Raw genomic sequence first — 22308 nt, 5'->3', positions numbered from 1 at the left:
CATCAGGCTCATGGCCTGTTATACTATCTCGAGGATTTTGACTACGTGTTTCAGTTGCACTTGATGTTGCTTATTCTAGGACACAGAAATTCTTTATCATCATATTTGTAGAGGAAAAATAAAGACATTTGGAGGCTATGTTAGAGGTAAAGTTAACAAAGGAAAATTTTAGCAGATAAGGGAAGATGGTTGGGATTCTTTATTATAAGTCATATACTCCTTCAGTGAAGAAGATGACATTCCTTTATTGGATATAGAAGAGAGCTATGTTTACTACCATAAGCCAAGAAAAAACCAAACACATAAACTATCAATATTATATATAATTTATTGATCGTTTCGAAGAGATAAACTCTTAGATACTTAGATTGTTGTATTCAATCCCAATAATTATTTTGAGATTTTCAAATAGAGAGTTTAATAGAGTTGGCTAAGTCATACATAGATGCTTTTCATTCAACACGACTAAAGGATCTTGGTCGTGATCTTAACTTTTATATTGATAATGTGCAAGATGACGAAAGATTTGTTAATTTAAATACTATTTTTAAACTTGCTAGTTTGATGGTGGATACAAATAAGCATAAGGGTATTCCTTTGGTCCTTCAACTTTTCAAGCTAGTACTAGTTTTTTCGGTTACTATTGCACCAGTAGAGAGGTGCTTTTTCACAATGAAAATGGTGAAGGCAATATCGAGAAATCCAATCGAAGATAAATTTATTAATGATTGAATTATATGTTACGTGGAACAAGAATTTCTAGCCACAATTCCTATGAATGATGTGATAGTTCGATTCCCCATAGGATCGAAACCGTTTAGAAAAAAAACTATATAAGGTAATTAATATTGTGAAAGGCCATTTCTCATAATTGTTGGCTATTACTTTATCAATTGCTAATGTTATTTATGATATTATATACATTTCCAACCTAAGTAAGTTGACCCTAGTGGCAAATTATCCTGATTTGGCTTGGAGCAAAACCACCATTAAAAATGGCCAAGGTGCAAATAAAACGGTTTTAGTAGTTGAAGAAGTAAAAAATTCCTTTTTGAACTAGGGAGGTAAATCACACGGAAATTGAGAAGGTTTGAAAGAACGTTTTCTTTTTATTGGGTATGTGAGCACTCTTTCGAAGTTTGGGCCGAAGAAGAAGCCTCAATCGCTGAGAGGTTGGACGGAGACGGACCAAGCTGGCTTGCTGTTAGTTTACGGGCCAGCAGATGGTGAATTTAAGATCCACGGAAGACATTGCCATTAGACCTATTCGGTCGAGTTAAGATCAGGTTATAGGTCATTTAGCATGGCCTATATCCGACCCTTATATAGTGTCTGATCAGGTTGGGTTGGTCCGTGCGTTCCGATTGGACACGTCAGATTAGTTTTTTCAGGTTGAGTCATGTTTTGAGCCAAAAATCATGGCCCGTGACTTGTTGTGGGTTAAAAACTACTACATGTATATGTTCATCGCATTAATCAGATCAGATCGGATTGGGGTTTTTCGGGCGGGTCGAATTGGTTTGGCCGGATCGGGTGACCCATGATCAAGTCTAATTGTCATTTATGAAGGTCCAACCAAAAATAAAAAATAGGAATTTGGTATTTTGTTCAGGTATCTGAATTTTTTTTCATGATAACGGCTATTGTTTATGTTTTATACTAAAATTACATATTCGACTCATTGTAAGGCATGTAGGAATAATCTATGGCTACGTTTGGATGTCGATATTGGAAGGAAAGGAATTAAATTGGAGAGAATACCAAATCAGCTTTGATATTGAAATGGTCCACAATTAAAATCTGTTGTTTGGATGGCCATAAAATTGGCTTTTAAAATTCCCAGCAAAACGGAGGGGTGAGGCTATGAATCAGTGGCAAGGGGGCACAAGTGTAGCGAATTCCGAGCTGGTATTGGACTCGATTTCCAGTTCTAAATTCTTGTGCTTCCAAACAGTGGTATTTAAGCCATTGAATGCCGATTCTGAATTGTGAGGCCGAATGTCTACATCCAAACACAGTTGTATGGTTCAGGGTCGGTAAACGTTGTATAATTTTTTGTGTCGAGAATTAGATAAAATCATAAATCCAACTAAATCTGATATGTGTTGGCAAAAAACAATTAACAATTGCTTCTATAGTCAGATAAAGACGAAAAGATCATTGGCATCATACAAAGACAAACCACAAATCATAAAGGCAACAAATTACTTATAATAATTGGTTATACAAGAGTGTTCAATTTGTTGAGAAACCCTAATGAAGGATTATGTGGGCAAATACCGAATATGTCCTTGAGGATAATCACGTCTCTATATATAGAACATCACATGTACCCCTCATATGGAATAGAGATCAGAAAGAGGCCAGAGGCCCAACCCTATATCCAGTGTCTCGTGTGTTTTCTCTGTCGTGCTTATGGGAAGGGAGACGGATTCTCTACAGCTTCTTGCGCCTCTACTGCTAACGGGAGGGAAGGGAGCAGATCTGGTGATCTGCGGCAACGTAGTTCTCAACACGTTATCAGCACGCTCTACCTCGACGTTGCTGCGGATCCGATCGGCATCAACTCTCCATCAAGCCGGCAGGTCCCTCGGCCTAGCCGAACTGTCCTACGCGACAGGCTTCGATTCTCCCTCTACGCAATCAAACGGTATGTTTTACTGTTCTTGATCTGCTGCTGTGCACGGGCTGCGATTTGTGTGCGACGAATTTGCCATCGCTGTCGTTGTGCACTGCGTCTAAACCCCGGCAAGAAAACTAGTGGCGGTGTTGATCGTCCTGCTCACAGAGGCACGCCTCGCATTGGCAGCCTACTCCCGCGCATGGATATAGGATACTCCCACGCACGCATGGATATAGGAGGACCGGGTCCATCGCTGCACGGAAACCAAACTTGCATGCTAAGGAAAAGAAAAAAAAGTAGACGAACAGCACGATAGGTTGCATGCATTGTTGGTCTCCTGCATGGCCGCATGCCAAAAAAAAAGCCTCTTGACCCCACTTTCAGAATTCTGTGGCAATTTCCCAATACATTAAATAAATAGAGTAACACAAGTTTTATATAGTCTTCTCTATCTTAATTAATTATTTCCTGCAGTAAATAATTAGTAGAGAAATACATGTTTAAATATAGGAAAATGGCATCATGCACCTGATCTGATTATGCTTATGCATTAATTCTTGTATTATTTTTCTGCTTTATTTCCCGTAGTAGATAAATAGTAGAAAATTATTAAAGGTGCATGTGAAGACTATATGGTGTATACCTGAATCGCTCTAAATATTTATGATGTGTTGAGTTTTTGGACTCATGTCGAGCGATTAAATTGTATAGTGGGTACACAGACACGTCGATCAGGCTGCGTTGGTAATCGGCTGAGTTATGACATTAGCTGAATATTGACTGCGCCCTGGCAACACGACGCAATATTTGTGCCGTTCGAACTTGGCTGCGTCATGTGATTGCTATGTCGCGCTCTTCTATTAATCGAATCACTCCTGTTGAGTCAGACCGCCATCGCTGAGTCGCGTATTTTTCGCATGCCCTGTAGGCACTGTCTGTCAGCCGTGATCATCGGAGCCACAATTGCGCCTGTTGCGCACGTTGCGTGGATTTATCGTGTACCCCAATTACCGAGCCACAATTGCGTCTATTGTGCTTGTTACGAAGCCTTGTTGTGTTGTCGTAGCCCTGATGGCCGCACACGCATTGACGTCAGATACGCTAGAGCTTGTACTCGCGTGGATTATGGTGGGTTATTCGAGCCCCTTAAGTCACATTATTTTGCAACCTTCGTAAACAATTTTGTTTGGCTCTATATTTTATTTGATTGTGTTATGGCATCGTATATTTATATATATCGCCAAGTGGTCATAACAACTATATTAAATCTGGGAAATTAAATCGAAATACAATAAAACATAGATAAGTTAAATCTCCGCTCTCTCCTCGTGCATAAAGTTTTACCCGAAGTAACCTAAAGAAATTCAATATTAATGCATGAAAGCCTTTTTGGCACAGAAAACATCACAAATTGGGATTTTATTAATAAGCAATAAGACCTTATCAGATGAATAAATGCTAGAATCTCAGTCATACATTGCTCAACCAGATGTTGGCACATTACTATTTGTCGCTGAACGGCATGAAGCGAACTTTGAGATAAATAGCTAGTACCTTAGCAACATGAAGTTGCGAGTACATCAAAAGGTAATTCTGAGATTTTTTCACAATGTTTGTGTGAAAAACCATTGTGTGTTCCCGTCGAACCACTTTACTCGTCCTGTTTAGGACCTCTACGCTTGTGTTGCATACATCTCTCAGAATTGTAAATACTTATAGTCACTGAATTGACTTGGTATAGTTCTTTGATTGATATGGTATAGCTTTAAGCTAAATGGTAAAGGTCAGTCCTAAATGGACATATACTGGAGTTTATGTAGCAAAACTACATTGAATTCCACTCTTTGAAATGCTTACCGTAATATATCTCTGATCTACCAGGAGTAAGAAGAGTAGAAAATAGCCATGAAATCCCATATTACCACAGAGCTTGAAGTGAAATTGGGCATTTATATGTCATTGGTCCTTGGCGCCGGAAGATCCATAATTCTTGACCTATAAGCTATTGGTGATGGTAATTTGTGATAGAAATATGCAGATCTTATAGAGACCTGTTGTATACTCTCTACTCCTGATGATTTCTTCGTATGAGAGCAGTACTATCTGTTGTTGAAGATGAATCCTAGGCGGATATCATTATTGTTTCGTTCTTGCCAAGCAGTTATCATCATTTGCTTCATCAAAAGCTAGTTATATGGTGATTTTTCCCAGATAAAATGAATTATTGGCCTTGTCTGTTCTATTCCAAAGCTTCTCTTTTTGCTGAACAATGAAGAGATCGAAATAATGCTATATAGAACGATTTGGTATATAATATGAGGAGAAATGTTTGCCCTGCTGGCAACACCACAAATAATTAACTATTGTTATAAGTTCTCTCTCAAAATTATAATACCTAAAAATGTTGCATAAATCGATACCCAATTTCAGAGCGGTATGAGTTATTGGGTAAACCATGGGCAGTGATAAAAACGAGTTGGACTATACATCTCTGCATATAAAAATCTTTGCTTGGCAGCATTGGCCTGATGTCGTGCACTTTACTACCAATATAAACACACATTTTCCTATGTGCCTCAAAGCACAATGCAACCGGTGAATGTCTTTGTGAGCGTTAGACCCTGATGGTCATTTTACTTGTTGATCTGAAGTCAACTAATGGCTCCAAATGACGAATGATATTCATGAGCCCCTGAAGAAGCCTTATGGATAAAATAGTGTTGTGCATGTTAGTCTAAATCTTAATGATTGACTGTGCATTTGGTAATAATAACAATAAGTTTGCAGAATTGTAACCATGAAGCAACTTGCTATTGCGTGTCTCGCTGGATGTTGAGACTAACCATTCATGTTGAAGGACAAATATGTAGTATTCATGCCACTACATTAATCTAAGTCCAAAGCTCACTGCATAAAACCCCTATCTGTAGTGTGCGTAAGATTTCCCAAATAAATCACCACAATAGCATACATTGCCCACAACTAGATGATTGTGGTTGGGGATTTTATCTGTATGCTTTTAGAACATCTCGGCATTAGGGGAAGGAATGCCCATATGGTGTAATGCCTTAATATTCTATTAAACGCACAAAAGCCAAACTGAATCTGTCGTTCAGTGTGTACTCCTGTGTATATGGAGTTTGCCAGAAATCGTTGAGGAGTAACCATATTGGTTTGAATGCTTCTATCTGATGTAGATGTGGATATACCCGGGATTAATATCGTATCCACATTTGACTTATTGGCATTTGATCTATTCTTGGGGACGCCTGCGAATATGATCCATCAGCCTTAGTCAAAGCATATGTTCTGATGGCAGATTCACGTGGTCTGTGATAACTCTCCTTCGATTAATTCACCCTGATGGTGATTTGCCTCACGAAGAGGTTCATCTTGATGATGAAGTTCCTAGCAATGCGCGCAATATCATTGTGCTGGGAATACGGAACAATGAATCTTTCGTTTTGGGAAATGACAAAGATCATTATTAAATGTGGGAGACAAATATGTCGACACCTATCTTGCCCCTCTAGATTGCAAATGGATCCAAAACAAAGTCCTAGGCATGAGTGCTTTAAGCTCTCTTATCGGGTCATTGATAAATGCAATTGAGGCTGAACCAATAATCGCAAAATGAAAGTCACGAGCTTGAAGTTCGGACATTTATGGGCACTATTGAAATAATGTGTGGTGAATGCGATGGTTCAAGTGGTCTTGTGAGAGACCCATCCCACGTATGTGTTGAATAAACACTGTTCCGCTATGTAATATATCTGGCAAATGGCATGAATTAAATTATGCAGTTAATAGGATTCTGAAGATCCGTCATGAGATCATAGGAGGATCCATATCTTTGAATTATAAATATGCAACATATAAATCTCATACCGAATAATACATTCCTGACGAATTAACACTCTTCTATGTAGAGAGAATATCTCCTAGATAAGATTATAGTTCCTTGATGGAACTTTTCCAGAAGAAATAAAGCATGTGTTGAACACCAAAGTTTGATAATCCCTGTAAAGGGATAAAGACCCATCCAGACTCGAAAAGGAATAAGATGAGGTACCAAAGGACTTGAAGTTCACCGAATAAGCACATGTGCATTCCACAAGTTTTACTCATGGTATTTTCCACTTGATGTGGAATTACGGTATCCTCTAAAGCCCCGATGGCAGAAACCTGTAAGGTTTAGGTGTTACTGGCAAAAATATCCCCATCATACCAGAATGACAGACTATAACGATGTATCTGATCGATGAAAAATCCCTGATGGATTACGATCTTTGATGGACTTTTGTTACACCATCATAGATGTTGCAATGGATGAACGCCTAGAGCGATGTGTCATATTTAGAATATGTACTATTGCAACTATATTATCCCCTAAGTCCTATATAAGGACATGTTACTTGCTTTGCACAACTATGTATAAATTGTGTTGTAAGATAGAAAATTATAGCACCCCAACCTCATCCATTCTCGTTATTCCAGATGAACAATGAGACATATATCTTAAAGAATATGCTTGAATTATGAGGGATAACGACTTTGACATATGTCATCGTTAGGGGGAGCGAATGCTTATATTGATCACAATCGTGTGATAATAAATGTCATATTCTATGCCCTGAAGGCGTCAACTTGATGGTCAATATATGAACCTTTATGGAACTTTCTATCAAATATATAGATCCAGTCGATCAAACACCATCAATCAAAGTGGCTTATTTATATTGATATGTGCACTTACCTCGTATATCCTATAAGTGAGTAGAGGTAAAGTTCCTGAAATAGTCCTTGCAAGGATATGCAATCCGTTTGCTAAATCTTTATATGCATATACTTCCAGAAGAAGATGTTTTGCCTTATTGATACGGTTTGCAAGGATCAGGGGAGCACATTTCTAAAGTTAGCCTTTATAGAAGATTCAATTGAATCTAGATATAGAAGATCGAAATATGTCCTGATGACAGTTGTTGTACTCTTTTTCCTTGGTGAGTTTTCCTGAAGTTTCTCACATGAGGTTTTTAATGAGGCAATAAAGTGCAAATGCAATATGCGTCACCATGCGCTCTTTCTCCATATTTTCCCACTGGGTTTTTTTGGGAGTTTTAATGAGGCATGTGTTGGTCGCGGTATTCGCCCAAGGGGGAGTGTTGAGAAACCCTAATGAAGGGTTATGTGGGCAAATACCGAATATGTCCTTGAGGGCAATCACGTCTCTATATATAGAACATGTACCCCTCATATGGAATAGAGATCAGAAAGAGGCCAGAGGCCCAACCCTATATCCAGTGTCTCGTGTGTTTTCTCTGTCGTGCTTATGGGAAGGGAGACGGATTCTCTACAGCTTGTTACGCCTCTACTGCTGACGGGAGGGAAGGGAGCAGATCTGGTGATCTGCGGCAACGTAGTTCTCAACACAATTTACCTATACTAATTGATTGTACAACAGTGCTATCCGAAATCATGCGTTTCTCAGGATCCAAACGAAAGATGTAGTTTACGGACTAGCAGACGTCATTTTTTTTTGAGTGCTCGGTAACTCGGTGTCTCGGTTGACCACGGAAGCCATTATATTGCCATTTATCAAGGCCCAACGAAAGGTTAAAATTCAAATGTCGTTTGTCAAGGGCCAACGAATGATTAAAATTTATGTCATTTCTCAAGGGCCAACGAAAGAGTAAAAATGTGAAGTGCTATTTTTCCCTTGAAGAAACATAATCATTAATTCAGCCCAACGCTTAGCTGGGCTTCAAATGTGTCATGGAGTGTGCACTGTCTGCTATTTCACCCCAAAAAGCACTCTTGCAATGCACGAAATCTAGGTGGAATGACTTACATGCTCCATTTTTAGTTGTTCTTCCAAAACCAATGTACTAAGATCACAGGTGAATATACGGCACAAGCATGTGTATGATGTATGCCTCTGCAAGCGCGTTCCCATGCATAAGATCTGAATACTTGTTTCAGAGCTGCGTCTGAAAGATGGTGACATGGCCCAGGCGCTGCACCATGTCGGCCACGGAGCCCACGGCGGCGAGCAGCGAAACCAGGAGCGCGCCCACATTGAGCGCCTGCAGCGCCACCCACTTGCGGCTGCCGGGCGCCACCTTGGCCTGCGCGATGTACATGGTCACCGGGAAGTACACCGTCAGCGGCCAGAAGGCGATGGCGCCCAGCAGCCCGAGCACGGCGTTGAAGAAGGGCAGCATCAGCGACACCACCGTCGTGGCGGCCACGAACGCCGTGCGCAGCACCAGCTTGCACATCGTGAACCGCACCGCGCAGCCGGGCAGGCGCACCGCGTACTCGTGGTGGAAGAAGGCCGAGTCCGGCCACCGGGACCCCAGCCACTTCTCGTAGCACGCGAAGATCGGCTGCGCGTACACCTGCCACACACAATGACACAATTAAGCGCATTCATCATGCAAACGAACTGCGAGCGTCCAGAGCATGCGATCTGCAAGAACCAAGAAGGGGTCTCACCTGATATGCCCCAACCAAGTGGACGACCACGGCGATGTTGGCGACGTCGACGAGCCAGAACGGCTCGTCGAAGCCGGTAAGCACGTTCCCCGGCGCGGCGTTGCCGAAGGCCGCGTAGCCGATGCACCCGAGCGAGACGTAGAAGATGGTCGTCACGCTGATGCCGTAGAAGCTGGCCCTCTTCATCGTCACGTTCTCTGATGGCGGTGCCTTCACAGTGTCCTAAGTTCATGGGCAAAGCCACATTGCCAATGACATTACAGTCGTCGCAACCATGATGCATGCCACATACTGTACGCTAGCTGACAGCTGAAAAGCCTGCAACGTGCACGTACCTGGATTTCTATGAGAAGCATGGAGTAGGTGTACGCGAAGGCAACGTTGCCGAGTGCCTGCAGTGAGTGCCACGTCTTGGTCGACGCGGAGACGCCCGCGGCGATCTTGACGCCGAGGAGGCTGCCGCGCGCCCCGTGGTTCGACGCGAGCTTGGCGGCGCTCAGGAACAGCCCGACGAAGGAGTAGGTGCACGACATGACGGCAGCGACCACGGAGATGATCGTGAGCTTCTCCAGGCTCGGGAACTGGGACAGGACCACCTCGACGACGCCGAACGCCACCATGTACACCGTCCCGGACGAGGCGCAGGCCGCGTCGTGGCCCCTGTGGTGGCGGCAGTCCGTGCGCGCGACGGCCCTGCATGCCATTCATTCACGCACGCGGCGGCGGCGCGCCCAACGACGAACTTCTTTTTAGCCCAGACCTAAAAAAAATGTGCGGTGTCTTGTGCGCCACTGAACAGGAATTTTTAGAGCTTACATGATGCTCGTGGCAGTGGTGATGGTGTAGCCCACCATTGTCCCCCAGAGGATCGCGTACTGTGCGAGTCCACACACCACCACATCTCTAGGCCCTACACACGTACACACATGCTCAGAGAGAACATCCTTGTCATTGCCATGCCCATCACGATCAGAACACGCTACTACTGTCGTTGACTCGTTGCCCATGGAAATTCAGAAAAAAAAAGCCACACGCATGGTGCGGATACCGAGGCATGAGCGGACGACGTCCATGTAGGTGCGGTTCCGTTTGCCGTGGACGGGGTCCGGCGTGCGGTAGCAGTCGGACAGGAGGACGGCGGTGAAGTAGGTGATGTAGGCGCAGCCGACGAGGGCGACGGGGCCGAGGACCCAGCCCATCTGCGCCACGCTCCAGGGCAGCGCCAGCACGCCGGAGCCTATCACGGCGGTGATGGCGTGCGTCGTCGCCGTCCACACCGTCCCTGTCGAAGAACAGGAGTGTTCAGGTCGTCATCTATTAACGACCTGCTCGCCACCTGGCCGGCGTTGTACAGAACACCATCGATCATGTTGCATGCGTGTTGCAATCTCTGAGCATTTTCAGTAGAAGTAGACTATTGGATTACACCACTGAATGAGGTCATCATTATACTTTCACATGGTCGTCTTCAGCTAGTCGTCAACGACTCATGGCTCCTTTTTTTTCCACTAGGTAATTCGTTACCATTTTGGGTCAATTTTCGTAAGCAAGTTGAGTAAAGCTAGCCCATTGATCTACTGCTGATGCGCTGGATACCATTACATAAAGCAAAACCAACAGCTGCGACTCGAACTGCCAGTGTTACACACGCATGCGTAGCCCATTATTTGGATCGTCATGGAACCCCAATGACATACGCATAGCCCATTGTTTGGATCGCGTCATGGAACCCCAACTCCATTGGCTTATTCTAAGCACTACCAAAGCAGTGGCAATTATACAACTAAAGCATGCTTAACAAATTAAAGTTGCCTAGGCTATAGTAAAGCAAGATTTGGTGTGTTACTCGTGCTGTGTCAGTCCAATTGGAGCTGCATATATAACCCTTTTCACCAACGTGTGTAAGCATGAAAGGCCTTTTTGGAAGCTGCAACACAGGTTGCTTATATCTGTGTGGAGTGTGATGTGGCATCCAACAAACTTGCAACAGTTGAGAATTCAGGAACTACTTGCTTTCAGTCATTATTAACTAGTCAAACTCATCATAACGCATTAAGTCAATATAAGAATATGTTCAGTAGCTCACCCATATGGTCACCCAAAATACTGTTTTACACCGTAAACTGCATTGTTCGCAGAGTAGAGTTTGAATATGGGTATGATGATGGTAAGCTGCTAAAAATAGTCTAAAGCATGCTTAACAAATTAAAGTTGCCTAGGCTATAGTAAAGCAAGATTTGGTGTGTTACTCGTGCTATGTCAGTCCAGTTGGAGCTGCATATATAACCCTTTTCACCAACGTGTGTAAGCATGAAAGGCCTTTTTGGAAGCTGCGACACAGGTTGCTTATATCTGTGGAGCGTGATGTGGCATCCAACAAACTTTGCAACAGTTGAGAATTCAGGAACTACTTGCTTTGAGTCATTAACTAGTCAAACTCATCATAACCCATTAAGGCAATATAAGACTCTGTTCTGCACCTCACCCATATGGTCACCCAAAATACTGTTTTGCAGTGTTTTAATTACACCGTAAACTGCACTGTTCGCAGAGTGGAGTTTGAATATGGGTATGGCGATGGATAAGTTGCTGGAGATAGTCTAATGTTGTGTCCAACAGATCAAGGTCGTGCAAAACACTATGTACTATAGATAACACTGTTTGTATAATGAAGTTTGAAATAGAAGGTGAGAAAGAAAATGAGATAAGAGGGTTACTGGAGACAGCTTAACACACCCTGTTGGCAAGGTTGTGATAAATCATCTCAAGTCTCAACAACAGTCCCATCCATACATATCCTTGCACTTCACCAGTCAGCCAGTGTTCAGGACTGCTCAACTGTCCACTCACACTCACAGATGCCTTCTTCAGGGCCACAAGTCCACAACTGTGCACCCCATATGCAGTTAGTTATGTACTATTTTGGTGCCATGAAAAAGACCTCTAGTAGTCTAGAATTATGGGGAAGTGGAGAGAGCATAGCTTGCAGCCATCCATTCATATACAAACCACTATTGGCCCACACTGAACACTTTCTGATAGACTATTACCGATTCGAGGTGAATAATACTCTCCACCCTTTTCGGGATTCCTATAAATCTATAGGAGAATAATTGCAACAGACATCTAATGGCGCATGATCTCACACGCAACGCAACTACGCCTGAATATAATTCTGGAGGACTAGTATTGGACAGCTGGAGCTGTTCAGGAGTAGAAAGTTGTCACTATATACACTCTTGTTTCTTTGTATGTTAAAGGTAGTGGCTGCCAAGTCACCACTGGCATTATGTGTCTTTCGAGTAGCCCAGTTGTTGCTGCAAGCAACTGGGGAGGAGGACCTAGTTCCTGCATCGATACTATGCCGCTTAGGCTCTTCCTAGCTTGATGAAGGTGTGGCAAAAGAAGCTTTTTCACTCTATCTATGTCACATATTCAGGTGCTGATCACTAGCTATAGCTTCATTCAGTTATGCTAGCTTTATTCAGTTGTGCTATATGCAAAGGTGTCTGTTTTTAGATAATGGATTAATGGTGCAAACTGCAAAGGTACATGTACATTGTATTTCTCTTCAATTTCACGGATGCTGTTTCGAAGGAAATCGATACGCTCAAGAGACGTTAAATCTCGACGAGTGACGCGTGCAAAAGCATATGCGGGTGAAGGAAATCCTCGCCTAAGACGTTTGCTGATCATCATAAGCAAAGTTGGCTTTGTTTCATCCGGGTGTTTATCCACGTTGGAATAGATCCATTCACCCTATACTAATATTCGATTTTACCTCCCTAAATTAGATAAACTGTGAATGATTAAATAATTAATGTTTGGATGGAGTGTGAACGATTAAATACTTAATATTCAATTTAGGCAGCCTCAAACTTATACATTTATGGCTAGTTTGATAACTCCATTTTTCTAAGTAATTTCTATTTTCCGAAAAGAAAAAAAAAGTTCGCCTCAGGTTTGGCGTGCCGTATAAGAATGCCTAGCTTTGGGTGAGCTGTGGCTTCTGGGAATCTTGATATAAATTGTGTGTGTGGTATGAAAAAATTGGTATATCTTATGGTCTATGAAAAAGGTATAAGCTATTTATGTTCAGATAAGTATTAAAGATACATCATATCTGTTTTTTTTTGAAACAACCGTAAAAGAGTTCTTTATTTTCACCATTTCGAAAACAGAAGGCCAAAAATACAAAAGCAGAGTGTGAGGTGCTTTTAAGATTGAACTGCCCAAAATTAACTGCTCCTGAAAAACAATAGCTTCTGGTTTACATCCTTTGGGTTGGCTTTTAGTTTATGAGAAGCAAAAACAGGTCCTAAAAACCTTACCAATGGCACACTAAATATTGCCTTCCTAATTAAATCGGTGACATAGGAACCACTCTGAATTGAATAGCATTTCTTACTTGCAAGCCTTGCAGCATTGCAGAAAACATCAAGAGAGTATGTTAAAATTTATTTATGTATTTATTTTCAAAAATTATATGATGGATGTGCGTGTGTCAGGCTTAGCGCACGAGCTATTATTAAATGGGAACTCGATTCATTAAATTTTGAACTATGCATGTAAGTGTTTGTGGCTCCATCAACCGTCATCTTCACCTTGCTAGTAGTTAGCACCAAAAGCTAGAAGGTGCGGTGTAAAGATGGCGGAAATGCAAGAGAGAAACGGGAAGGGCCTGATGTCTAAAAAGACGAGAAGCGCATGCTTCCTATATGCTGGCAACTGAAATCCCCCACGTCTCCCCAGCTGTGGAAACGGAGAAAGACGATCAGCACCAGCACCAGCTCACGTCGACCCTATCCAGAGTAGAGCAACTCCATCTTCATGTCGCCATGGACGTGTAGAGCAACTGCGGCGAATTACTCAACGAGCTGACGGCCTTGCTACCCCCCACCACACCATAGGAACATTCTGAGGCATGGAGAAATCTACGCCTCGTCGGGACAAGGACACGGCGGACTGCGAGTAGGAAAGCATGGTGGTGGTACGGTGTTGATGACAACGGCAGATAAATGGTGAATCAACGGAGACCACAGACCAGAAATCAGAGGCTACAAATTAACTCAACGAGATGTGTGTGCAGGACTAGAAGACTAGAAGCTAGAGGAAGCAAGTACGGAGTCCACAGACGACTGTTACCTGTTCTGACGCGGCCGTCGTCGTCCGCCTCCACCACCTTCCTCTCCACGTCCATCTCTCTCTCTCGCTCGGCCTCTCTGTCACTGCTCCCTGCGGTGCTGCCTCTCCCTATCCGCCTCTCTCGAGTCTAGAGCTCAAACGAGGCTGTATGTGGCAGGGTCGACGGGATCGGGATAGTTGGGATGGATGGGCTGGTGCGTTGCAGCTATATATAGAGGTGGCGAGCGGTGCACCTGACCTGCCTTTCACTGTCACTGTACAACCATTCTTTTAATGCAGGGGTATTGCCAAATCTGACTCACGAAATCCCATATGTATTCTAGGGCTCAATAGACCTAGGGGTCTCCGTAATGGCTGTCTCAAATAGCTAGTTGATGTGGAACTGAAAGAAGAATAAAAATAATATTTTATCTCACTACTATTATTTGACCTCACACACAATACAGTTAGTTTTTTGGAATACATAAAATCTTCTATCTATTTGTTTGTCACTATATATTCTCGTTTTCTCTATATTTTCTATCCACGCGGGAAAGAGAGTGAATCTAGTTAGTGAAATAGCTAGCCATTGGTGACGCCACCAAATATGTGTTCACCGTTTCCCTTCTTAAAATCTGAAAACAAACATTCTTAGAGACCGACTTTGTGAATGGTCATGGCCCAAGCAAAAGCAAGGTTCAACTATCAAACCACCCAATTATCATGTTGTACGTATTTATTGGCCGCCTTTTTGGTGGTGAAGGCATAAATACGTCGAGCTTCCGAGAAGGGAAATATACGTTCTTCGGTTGAAGTTGCAGATGTCACGGCACGGGAGCCGTTTGGAGTTTGGTGCATCAACGTGAGATCACCCATCTCTTGACGCCACTCAAAGTGTTTCAGGTCTAGTTAGCACTAAGCACATTAATTGCCTACACAAATGATCTCCTTTACTGGTCTGGTGGTCTTGCTCAATTAATGCTTCTTGTCGATGGTGGATCCTTTATTGGTAAAAAAACCTAAGGAAAGGCAAAGACGATCTCCTTAAAATGGTGTCGAGTCCTAATAAATTCCTAACGAGTGTAATTAGAGATGACAACGGACACATTTTACTCGCGTGTAATAACTTATAGGGTGCATGTTTGTGAGTGAGTTTGTACTTACGAGTACGGGTGTGGGTTTAATTCTCAACCTGATATAAAAACAGCTTCGACAATACTTTATTTTATAATGTAAAATATATATATATGGCAATCCATAGAGTGATCTAAATATACTGCACCATCATTATTGCCCTATTCTTATTTTCTACATCATCACAAACCTTTTATTTTATAATAATGTAATTTTTCCTTAAAGTATATGATTTAATGCTTAACTATTGGAGCTCTGTTTATTTTTAGCGGCCCAAACATTTTAAGTAATGTAGTATTTTAGTTTTCAGGGACCATTTTAAGGCAACTCGTTGGAGATGTTCTTTATAACTAATATCAATGAGATTTGAAAGCATTAAATGTTAACATGGTATGGAATAGATAAAGAGATGTGACAAAAGTTGTTGTGGTATAAAATGAGTTCGTAGGGTAAAAACTAGCGCCAGGTATCAAAAGAAGATATTTCATGTCAATTAAACAATACACATCAAATTTAATTTACACAAGCCGAATTTCATGATGTGCTTGTACAAATTTACACAAGCCGAATTTCACGATGTGCCACCTGCCATCCGAATTTCACGATGTGCTTGTACAAATTCAATTTACAAACAAATGGCGGACAAAATGATGTCACGCGCATATACACAAGCCGAATGGTCTAGCGTCACGACCTGGCTCGGCCTCACGCGCAAGCGCTGATGCTGCGTCGCATGTTGATTCCCTTATTTCGGGCCAAGCTGTGTTTAGAAGCAAAATTATCTTGGAGTTTTAAGGTAAAATCAAGGTATTAATACCATAGGATTTTTTGTTCAAGAGGTGTTTGACTATATTGTAGAAAAGTTTGTTTTAAATACGACGGTTTTATAGATACCATAATATATTTAAGGTATTTTTAGAGTATTTGAAACTTTGATCCAACCTAAAAATTTTTGTCAGTGACTAGCCTTGCGACCCTGCGTGCATGAAGGTGCTCATTTGCTTTCATGAGCAGATGTGAGTGCGGCAGCGGACACCTCGCTGGTATTCCGAAACCGTCGGCTTGGCCGTGCACGACGTATCCGAAGGAGGGAGAAGGAGAACACGACAGCCCGGCCGTGTTGTTTGGTGGGATGAAAGTGGTAATCCGAACTATTAGATCAAATTTAATATTTTAAAATAGATATATATATAATTTGATGTTGATCTTTTCTTATGTTATCAAACACATTAGTAGAAATATAAATAAAATATTATATAAGTTGTTTTATGTATTATTTGCTCCCTACAACACAAAAAATTGAAAAAATTACCGAATTTGTTTCCGAATCCATACCGAAGTTTATATCTATTATTTGAGAAAATGTAGGATGAATTTGAGGTTTATCTTTTATGAATCTTAACAAGCTGGATGTTAAAAACAAGAATACAAATTTGTATTGTATATTTTATTTCCTATTTATTCGCAATCAAAGGAAAAACTGATTACCGAATAAATACCGTTTCCGACCGTTTTCATCCCATAAACCCGTAGACCCACCCGCGCTCAGCTTCCACAGCTTGTACGATGCATCGAACGAAACACAGCTACTACGCTCTAGCCCACATCATGGCACGCGTCGTCAAATAACAACGTGAGCAAGGTGCTCACGCAACTGAATCGTTCGGCGAGGCAGCATCTGGAACGGCGCAACCGCACATGTATGGGTGAAGTGCAATGCAACGCAGCAACGGGTGGCACGGACGATGGCATGGCGTCGATGCAGGAGCACGATGGGGGCACAGACGACATGCTTTTCGCGGACCGCTGAAACGAGCGAAGGATCCGCTCCGCCGCCCTCGGTTTGGACTTTGGAGAAGGGCGAGGTCGCGAGGAGCGGCGAGCGACGACTTCTGACTGCAGGTCGCATGTTCCATGGGCCATGGCCATCCGGATGGCCCAGCAGCCCAAGTGCGCAATAGCTTGCCCGTGGTGGAAGCTGCTCTGCTCAGTGCAGCAGCAAGCCAGCAACCGATGAGCGTATCTGCAGATGTCAACTTGTCAAGGCAAACCAATGGGTTCCTCTCTCTCGTGTCACGTGTTGCCAAGCTGGACGCCGCCACGGCATCGGGCAATGCGCAATTGGGCTAGCTAGATTGGCCTTTCAGGAGTGATGGTCTTCAAAAGATAATGGGCATAGCAAAAGATAAGAGCAAGACTAATAGAAAACCAACCGAAGGCTCTGTACTCCTGTCCCATACTCCCACTGTCGAGAGCTTACAATAAAACCAATATATATAGTAAGCTTATTCTTAGATGACTCTAAGTTGATTAAATTAAACCTGAAAGTATTTAATGTTTGGAGAGAGTAGTCATTTCGATTGGATGGGAAAAAAGAGACATCCTTAACTTCCACATCAGGCTCTTTCTACTCATAGAATATGGTGAGGCTGGGCATTTCATAAAGCACTCACTTTCTTTACTCATCTGTGTTCGCACCCTATCGCCAAGAAAACGTTGAGAATGATATATATATATATATATATATATATATATATATATATATATATATATATATATATATATATATATATATATATATATATATATATATATATATATATATATATATAACAAAGATATGACACTAGTCTAGGGTGTAGTATATACTCCCTCCGTTTCTTTTTATTTGTCGCTGGATAGTGTATTTTACACTATCCAGCGACAAATAAAAAGAAACGGAGGGAGTATGTGTCACTTTATAAAGTGATTTTTTTTGACAAAAAATGTAAAATAGAGCACGAATGAAGTTATTTTTTATGAGTTGAGCCCTATATTTCAAAAAAGAACACTGATTTAAGGCACTGCTACTCCTGCTAAAATTGTGTACTTTATTCAAATGAAGTTACACAAGAACGGATCTATGCCCAATCTGAAAGGCAAAAGCAGAACCGAGGTGTAGATTCTTTGTGTGGACCTTGCTGCATCAGAAAAATAAACAAAAGATGATGGATAAATGACCCTTTGTGCAAACTATGCTTGGTCCAATAGGAAACACCCAAGCATCTATGCACAAACTGCTCTTACACCAGAGAAGTCTGGTAAATGATCCTACCATGGTTTGACTTAAGACAATTGCAAAATCTAGACATATCAAGATCGATCTACAGATTTTGGACGAAAGAGAGACGCACGATCCGAAAAGAAGAGTGAAAGGAATTCGATTGCAAAATCTTGGTCTATTACTCTATTTTAGGCAGAATGTCTGGAAGGAGAGTAGTCCAGAGCATATATCTTTGCAACATCTTCAATTAGCCCTTGTCATCAAGGACGACATCAATCTGTTCAACCTGGCGACTAGAAAAAAATGGTTCAGAAAATGGGAGAAATTGTGCCCTTTCTCTTACCTACCATGGTTTTCTTTGCTTGCTCTCTGATGAATTTACTCGGCAATTCTCTTGCTGACTTTTGGAAGAAAAAAAATGACATCGAGGATGAGAAGTTCACAAAGCAAGCAGCAGAACGGTGAGAAGGGCAAAAAGACACGTACTCCGTAATATGCACCACTTGAAGACAATGATGATGGAATGAGATTTAACAACAGAATGCTTCTCGAAACAAGCTGCTGCGTTGAACAATGCAAGACATATCTACCGCGATCGGCACTCGGGAGTTTATTGAGAAAAACACATTTCTACATGCGGTGCGTGTATATGAATGCTGTCGCGCACGTCGACGGATGTGCTTCCCACGAATTCAGCAGCTGGCCCCGGGGGGGAGGGGGGTGGCGGTCCTCCACCCGACAGCTGCACGGGCGCGTCAGCTCTTGGTGGTGAACCTGTAGGACGCGTAGGAGAGCGTGGCGTTGGTCCAGCACTGGTGGATCTGCTCCGCCTTTGCGCCGTCCCCGGCGGCGCCGAGCGCCACGTGCAGCGGGTAGAAGTGGTCCGGCCACGGGTGCGCCACCCTCCCATGCGGCGCTTTCTCCTCGAACCGGTTCACGTCCTCGTACCTGACAAGGCCACCGGACGCGGATAAGCACTAAGCAGCAGCAGCAGCAGCAGGGCGTCTCAGCAGTTTACCTTCCGTCGAGGAGCGAGTCCTTGAGCCAGGCGTCGAACTCGGCGGCCCACTGCGGCACGGGCGCGTCGAACGGCCCCATCTTGCGCAGGTTGTGCGTGGCGCTGCCGGAGCCGAGGACGAGGACGCCCTCCTCCCGCAGCGGCGCCAGCGCCCTGCCGAGGCTGTAGTGGTACGCGCCGTCCCGGTCGCTCTGCACCGACAGCTGGCACACGGGGATGTCGGCGTCCGGGTACATGAGCATCAGCGGCACCCAGGCGCCGTGGTCCAGCCCGCGGCTGTGGTCCTCCTTCACGGGGCCGAACCCGGCTTGCTCCAGGAGCCCTTTGGTCCGCAGGGCCAGGTCCGGGGCGCCCGGAGCGGGGTACTTGAGCTGCATGATCAGAGCTTATTCAGGATCATCCGGGAGGGAAACCTCAGACAGACTACAGTCAGAGCAATCCAAGCATCATGTCCAGAAGACTGAACCAGCTACTACAAACATCATCAGCCACAACCAGTGCTCTGCATCAGACCTTTTCTGCACCAGCGGTAAACATTTCTGTTTGTAAATTTACACACTGTGTTTAGTTTAGACGAGCATAAATAAAAAGAATAGCGGGTTCATTCTGAAAGTTTCAGATATGTGATGTGACAGCAAATCACGCTAATCAGCATTAGTGCTGCAGAAATTAGAACTGACCCAGGAGATTTGCAATGACATGTGACATTATTCCAAACATAGAATTATTCCAAGCACAGAATTAAAGCCTATGTTTAATACTTATAAATTGATATTCAAACATTTGACCTGACACAAACCAAACACCCTCTTATATTAGCTGCTACGGTGCTACCTGCTTACTGAGCCCACGTTTTCTGGAAGCGTAGACTACCAACCAATAGCAAAAACCTAAAGACAAGTTGGCGCATGTCTCTAGCTAATAAGTGGAATGGAAACTTGGAGGCCAAACAAGGACCTAAGAATCATGATAAAAAAAAGATTTTGACTAAACTAAGATAAGCTTTCACAATATAAAACACCAAACTACAAATTTCAACTGACATCAGACCGAACAAATCTGGGGACCTAGAGGGCACCTAGACTCTTAATCCTTATGCATGTATGAGATAGTTCAAGTCTCAACCATTATACATTACATAGTATTAGGCAATTCAGATGCTAAAGTATAGTAGTAACAGTACCTAAACTGTGAATACTAGTAAAACAATTGCTTGTGAGATAATACAGTAGGCATACATCACAGGAAAAAAAACGCCACTTTTTTTTTACTTTGACCGAGATCATCATAAAATAGAAATACAGAATCCCGGCCGATTGTTATATAAATACACTAGAGCTAATGGTTAGATATTAAAATTAGCTAGAGATATTCTAACATAATAGTTCAGAGATTAGCTGCTTTTGATTGGAGACATCTAAACACCTCTAACTAGTAGTCTAGCTAACTATTAGCTGCACCCTTAACTACCCATTAGTTAATTAGCTCGTTCAACTAAGCTAAAATCAACTAATTTTACTTAAATTTTTGCCAACTAGCTATTAGATCTGGCACATTAAAACACGTCAGTCAGTTCGGTAAATGCTAGTGGCAGGCGCACCTTACCTACTTCTATGTGAGCGAGCCATCAAGCGTCACTGTGGCTGCTGACAAGCGAGTCTATCAGGAGAAGGGACACCGGGGTTGGTGGCGTTCAGGTCAGCTAGATGTCTACATCTGCAAGAGGCTGGCTACTTTCCCCCAATGAATGGCCTATGGATCTATGATACTGCATTTTTCACATCTAAATTCCATGTTGAGTTAACCAGAACATCGGTCACTGGCACCAGTGATCTCATGATTCGAGACAAGAACCCCCATTTCTGGACCTGCATAGATCATGATCTGCTGGGGGGTAACTCAAAAGCACTGCGTGGGCCATCTTGTCTACCCGAGAAGGATTTCAACAACGAACGACTGTAACGATCAACTGCATCGGCCATCACATGTTCTATAAGAATGGGAGAATTTCCGATTTTTGACCTTTTCCCTTGCGCAGAGGAAGACAAGAACTCTATCCAAATGGCTCGCAAAGTTGCCTATGCGGGCCCCTAGTTTGACGCGCTGGATCATCTAAATCGGTGAGGCTTCACAACGGATTCTTCGCGCGCGCGAGAGAGAGAGAGAGAGAGAGAGAGAGCATGGTGGTTGGTAGGCATCGAGCGGACCTTGTACATGGGCTTGGGAAAGCCATAGAAGTCGTAAATGGTGTCGTTGCTGCCGCGGATGACGTTGACCTCCGGCGTGGCCGTGTCCCAGTGTCCCGACACGACGAGGATGGCGCGCGGGGGCTGGTCGCCCGCGACCTTCGCCGGCACCCACGACTTGAAGAAGTGCCGCGCCGGGATGTTGTCGTCGATGGAGAGCGTGGGCGAGCCGTGCGACAGGAAGAAAGTGTCCATGGTAGCAGGGACTCTAGGCGGCGCTCGCCTCTGCCCCTCCTCCGCCGCTGCGTCTCGCTCTGTCCTCGCGGTGTCGCCGCGCCCGCGCTGCCGCTGCTCCTCGCCCTCACGCGTCGCGTGCCGCGTCTCTGGCTTGCCTCCGCCCTGGCTCCGCCGGATGATTTTGCGCGCGTGCGTCGCGTCTGGTTTGTGGTGGTGCCCCGTGGTCCGTGGGGAGCAGAGCAGCGAGAGAGAATGGATGGGATGCTTGGACGGGCGCCTCAAAAACATTGGGTTTGGTTGGTCGCACCGCAAAGTTTTAATAACGCGCAGCAATACGAATCATCCGGACTCCGCCGGAATCGGTTCGGCTTGCCGGCCCGCGTCGAAGTCGCGTAGTCAGCGTCGTGTAAGCAATGACGCATGACGGCGTATTTCCTTGGACACGCCA

General features: G+C 43.6%; 2 protein-coding genes across 3 annotated transcripts; both read right to left on the bottom strand.

Moving 5' to 3' along the window:
• Window positions 1–8309: 8309 nt before the first annotated feature.
• On the bottom strand, window positions 8310–14568 carry LOC100383250 (Amino acid permease 6). Of its 2 annotated transcripts, NM_001175911.1 has the most exons (6): window positions 14264–14436; window positions 10167–10400; window positions 9935–10028; window positions 9454–9811; window positions 9119–9340; window positions 8337–9021 (listed from the first exon to the last, which is right to left on the bottom strand). In NM_001175911.1, exons 1-6 carry the CDS (start codon window positions 14316–14318, stop codon window positions 8599–8601), a joined length of 1386 nt encoding a protein of 461 aa, NP_001169382.1. In that variant the 5' UTR covers window positions 14319–14436; the 3' UTR covers window positions 8337–8598. The 2 variants fall into 2 exon arrangements, with proteins under 2 accessions (XP_020397846.1, NP_001169382.1); XM_020542257.3 differs by lacking the exon at window positions 10167–10400 and having other exon boundaries at window positions 8310–9021; window positions 14264–14568.
• A 4313-nt stretch (window positions 14569–18881) lies between these two features.
• On the bottom strand, window positions 18882–22201 carry pco060792 (uncharacterized LOC100280732). Its single transcript, NM_001153652.2, has 3 exons — window positions 21645–22201; window positions 19438–19808; window positions 18882–19367 (listed from the first exon to the last, which is right to left on the bottom strand). The coding sequence occupies exons 1-3, from the start codon at window positions 22146–22148 to the stop codon at window positions 19175–19177; spliced, it is 1068 nt and encodes a 355-aa protein (NP_001147124.2). The 5' UTR covers window positions 22149–22201; the 3' UTR covers window positions 18882–19174.
• Window positions 22202–22308: the final 107 nt, after the last annotated feature.

The sequence above is a fragment of the Zea mays genome, chromosome 8 (genome assembly GCF_902167145.1).
Source record: "Zea mays cultivar B73 chromosome 8, Zm-B73-REFERENCE-NAM-5.0, whole genome shotgun sequence".
NCBI lineage: Eukaryota > Viridiplantae > Streptophyta > Magnoliopsida > Poales > Poaceae > Zea > Zea mays.
Note: the sequence above shows the minus strand (reverse complement) of the source record. Positions and strands in the feature narration are given on the sequence as shown.

Bases quoted from the DNA above. Each gene is read 5' to 3' on its own strand.
- LOC100383250 (NM_001175911.1), bottom strand. From the start codon at position 14,318: ATGGACGTGGAGAGGAAGGTGGTGGAGGCGGACGACGACGGCCGCGTC. The intron at 9,341-9,453 runs GTACGTGCACGT...CCATGAACTTAG, and splicing joins TGCTTCTCATAGAAATCCAG to GACACTGTGAAGGCACCGCC. The intron at 9,022-9,118 runs GTGAGACCCCTT...TGTGTGTGGCAG, and splicing joins ACTTGGTTGGGGCATATCAG to GTGTACGCGCAGCCGATCTT.
- pco060792 (NM_001153652.2), bottom strand. From the start codon at position 22,148: ATGTTTTTGAGGCGCCCGTCCAAGCATCCCATCCATTCTCTCTCGCTG. The intron at 19,809-21,644 runs GTCCGCTCGATG...CTGATCATGCAG, and splicing joins TTCCCAAGCCCATGTACAAG to CTCAAGTACCCCGCTCCGGG. The intron at 19,368-19,437 runs GTAAACTGCTGA...TGGCCTTGTCAG, and splicing joins GACTCGCTCCTCGACGGAAG to GTACGAGGACGTGAACCGGT.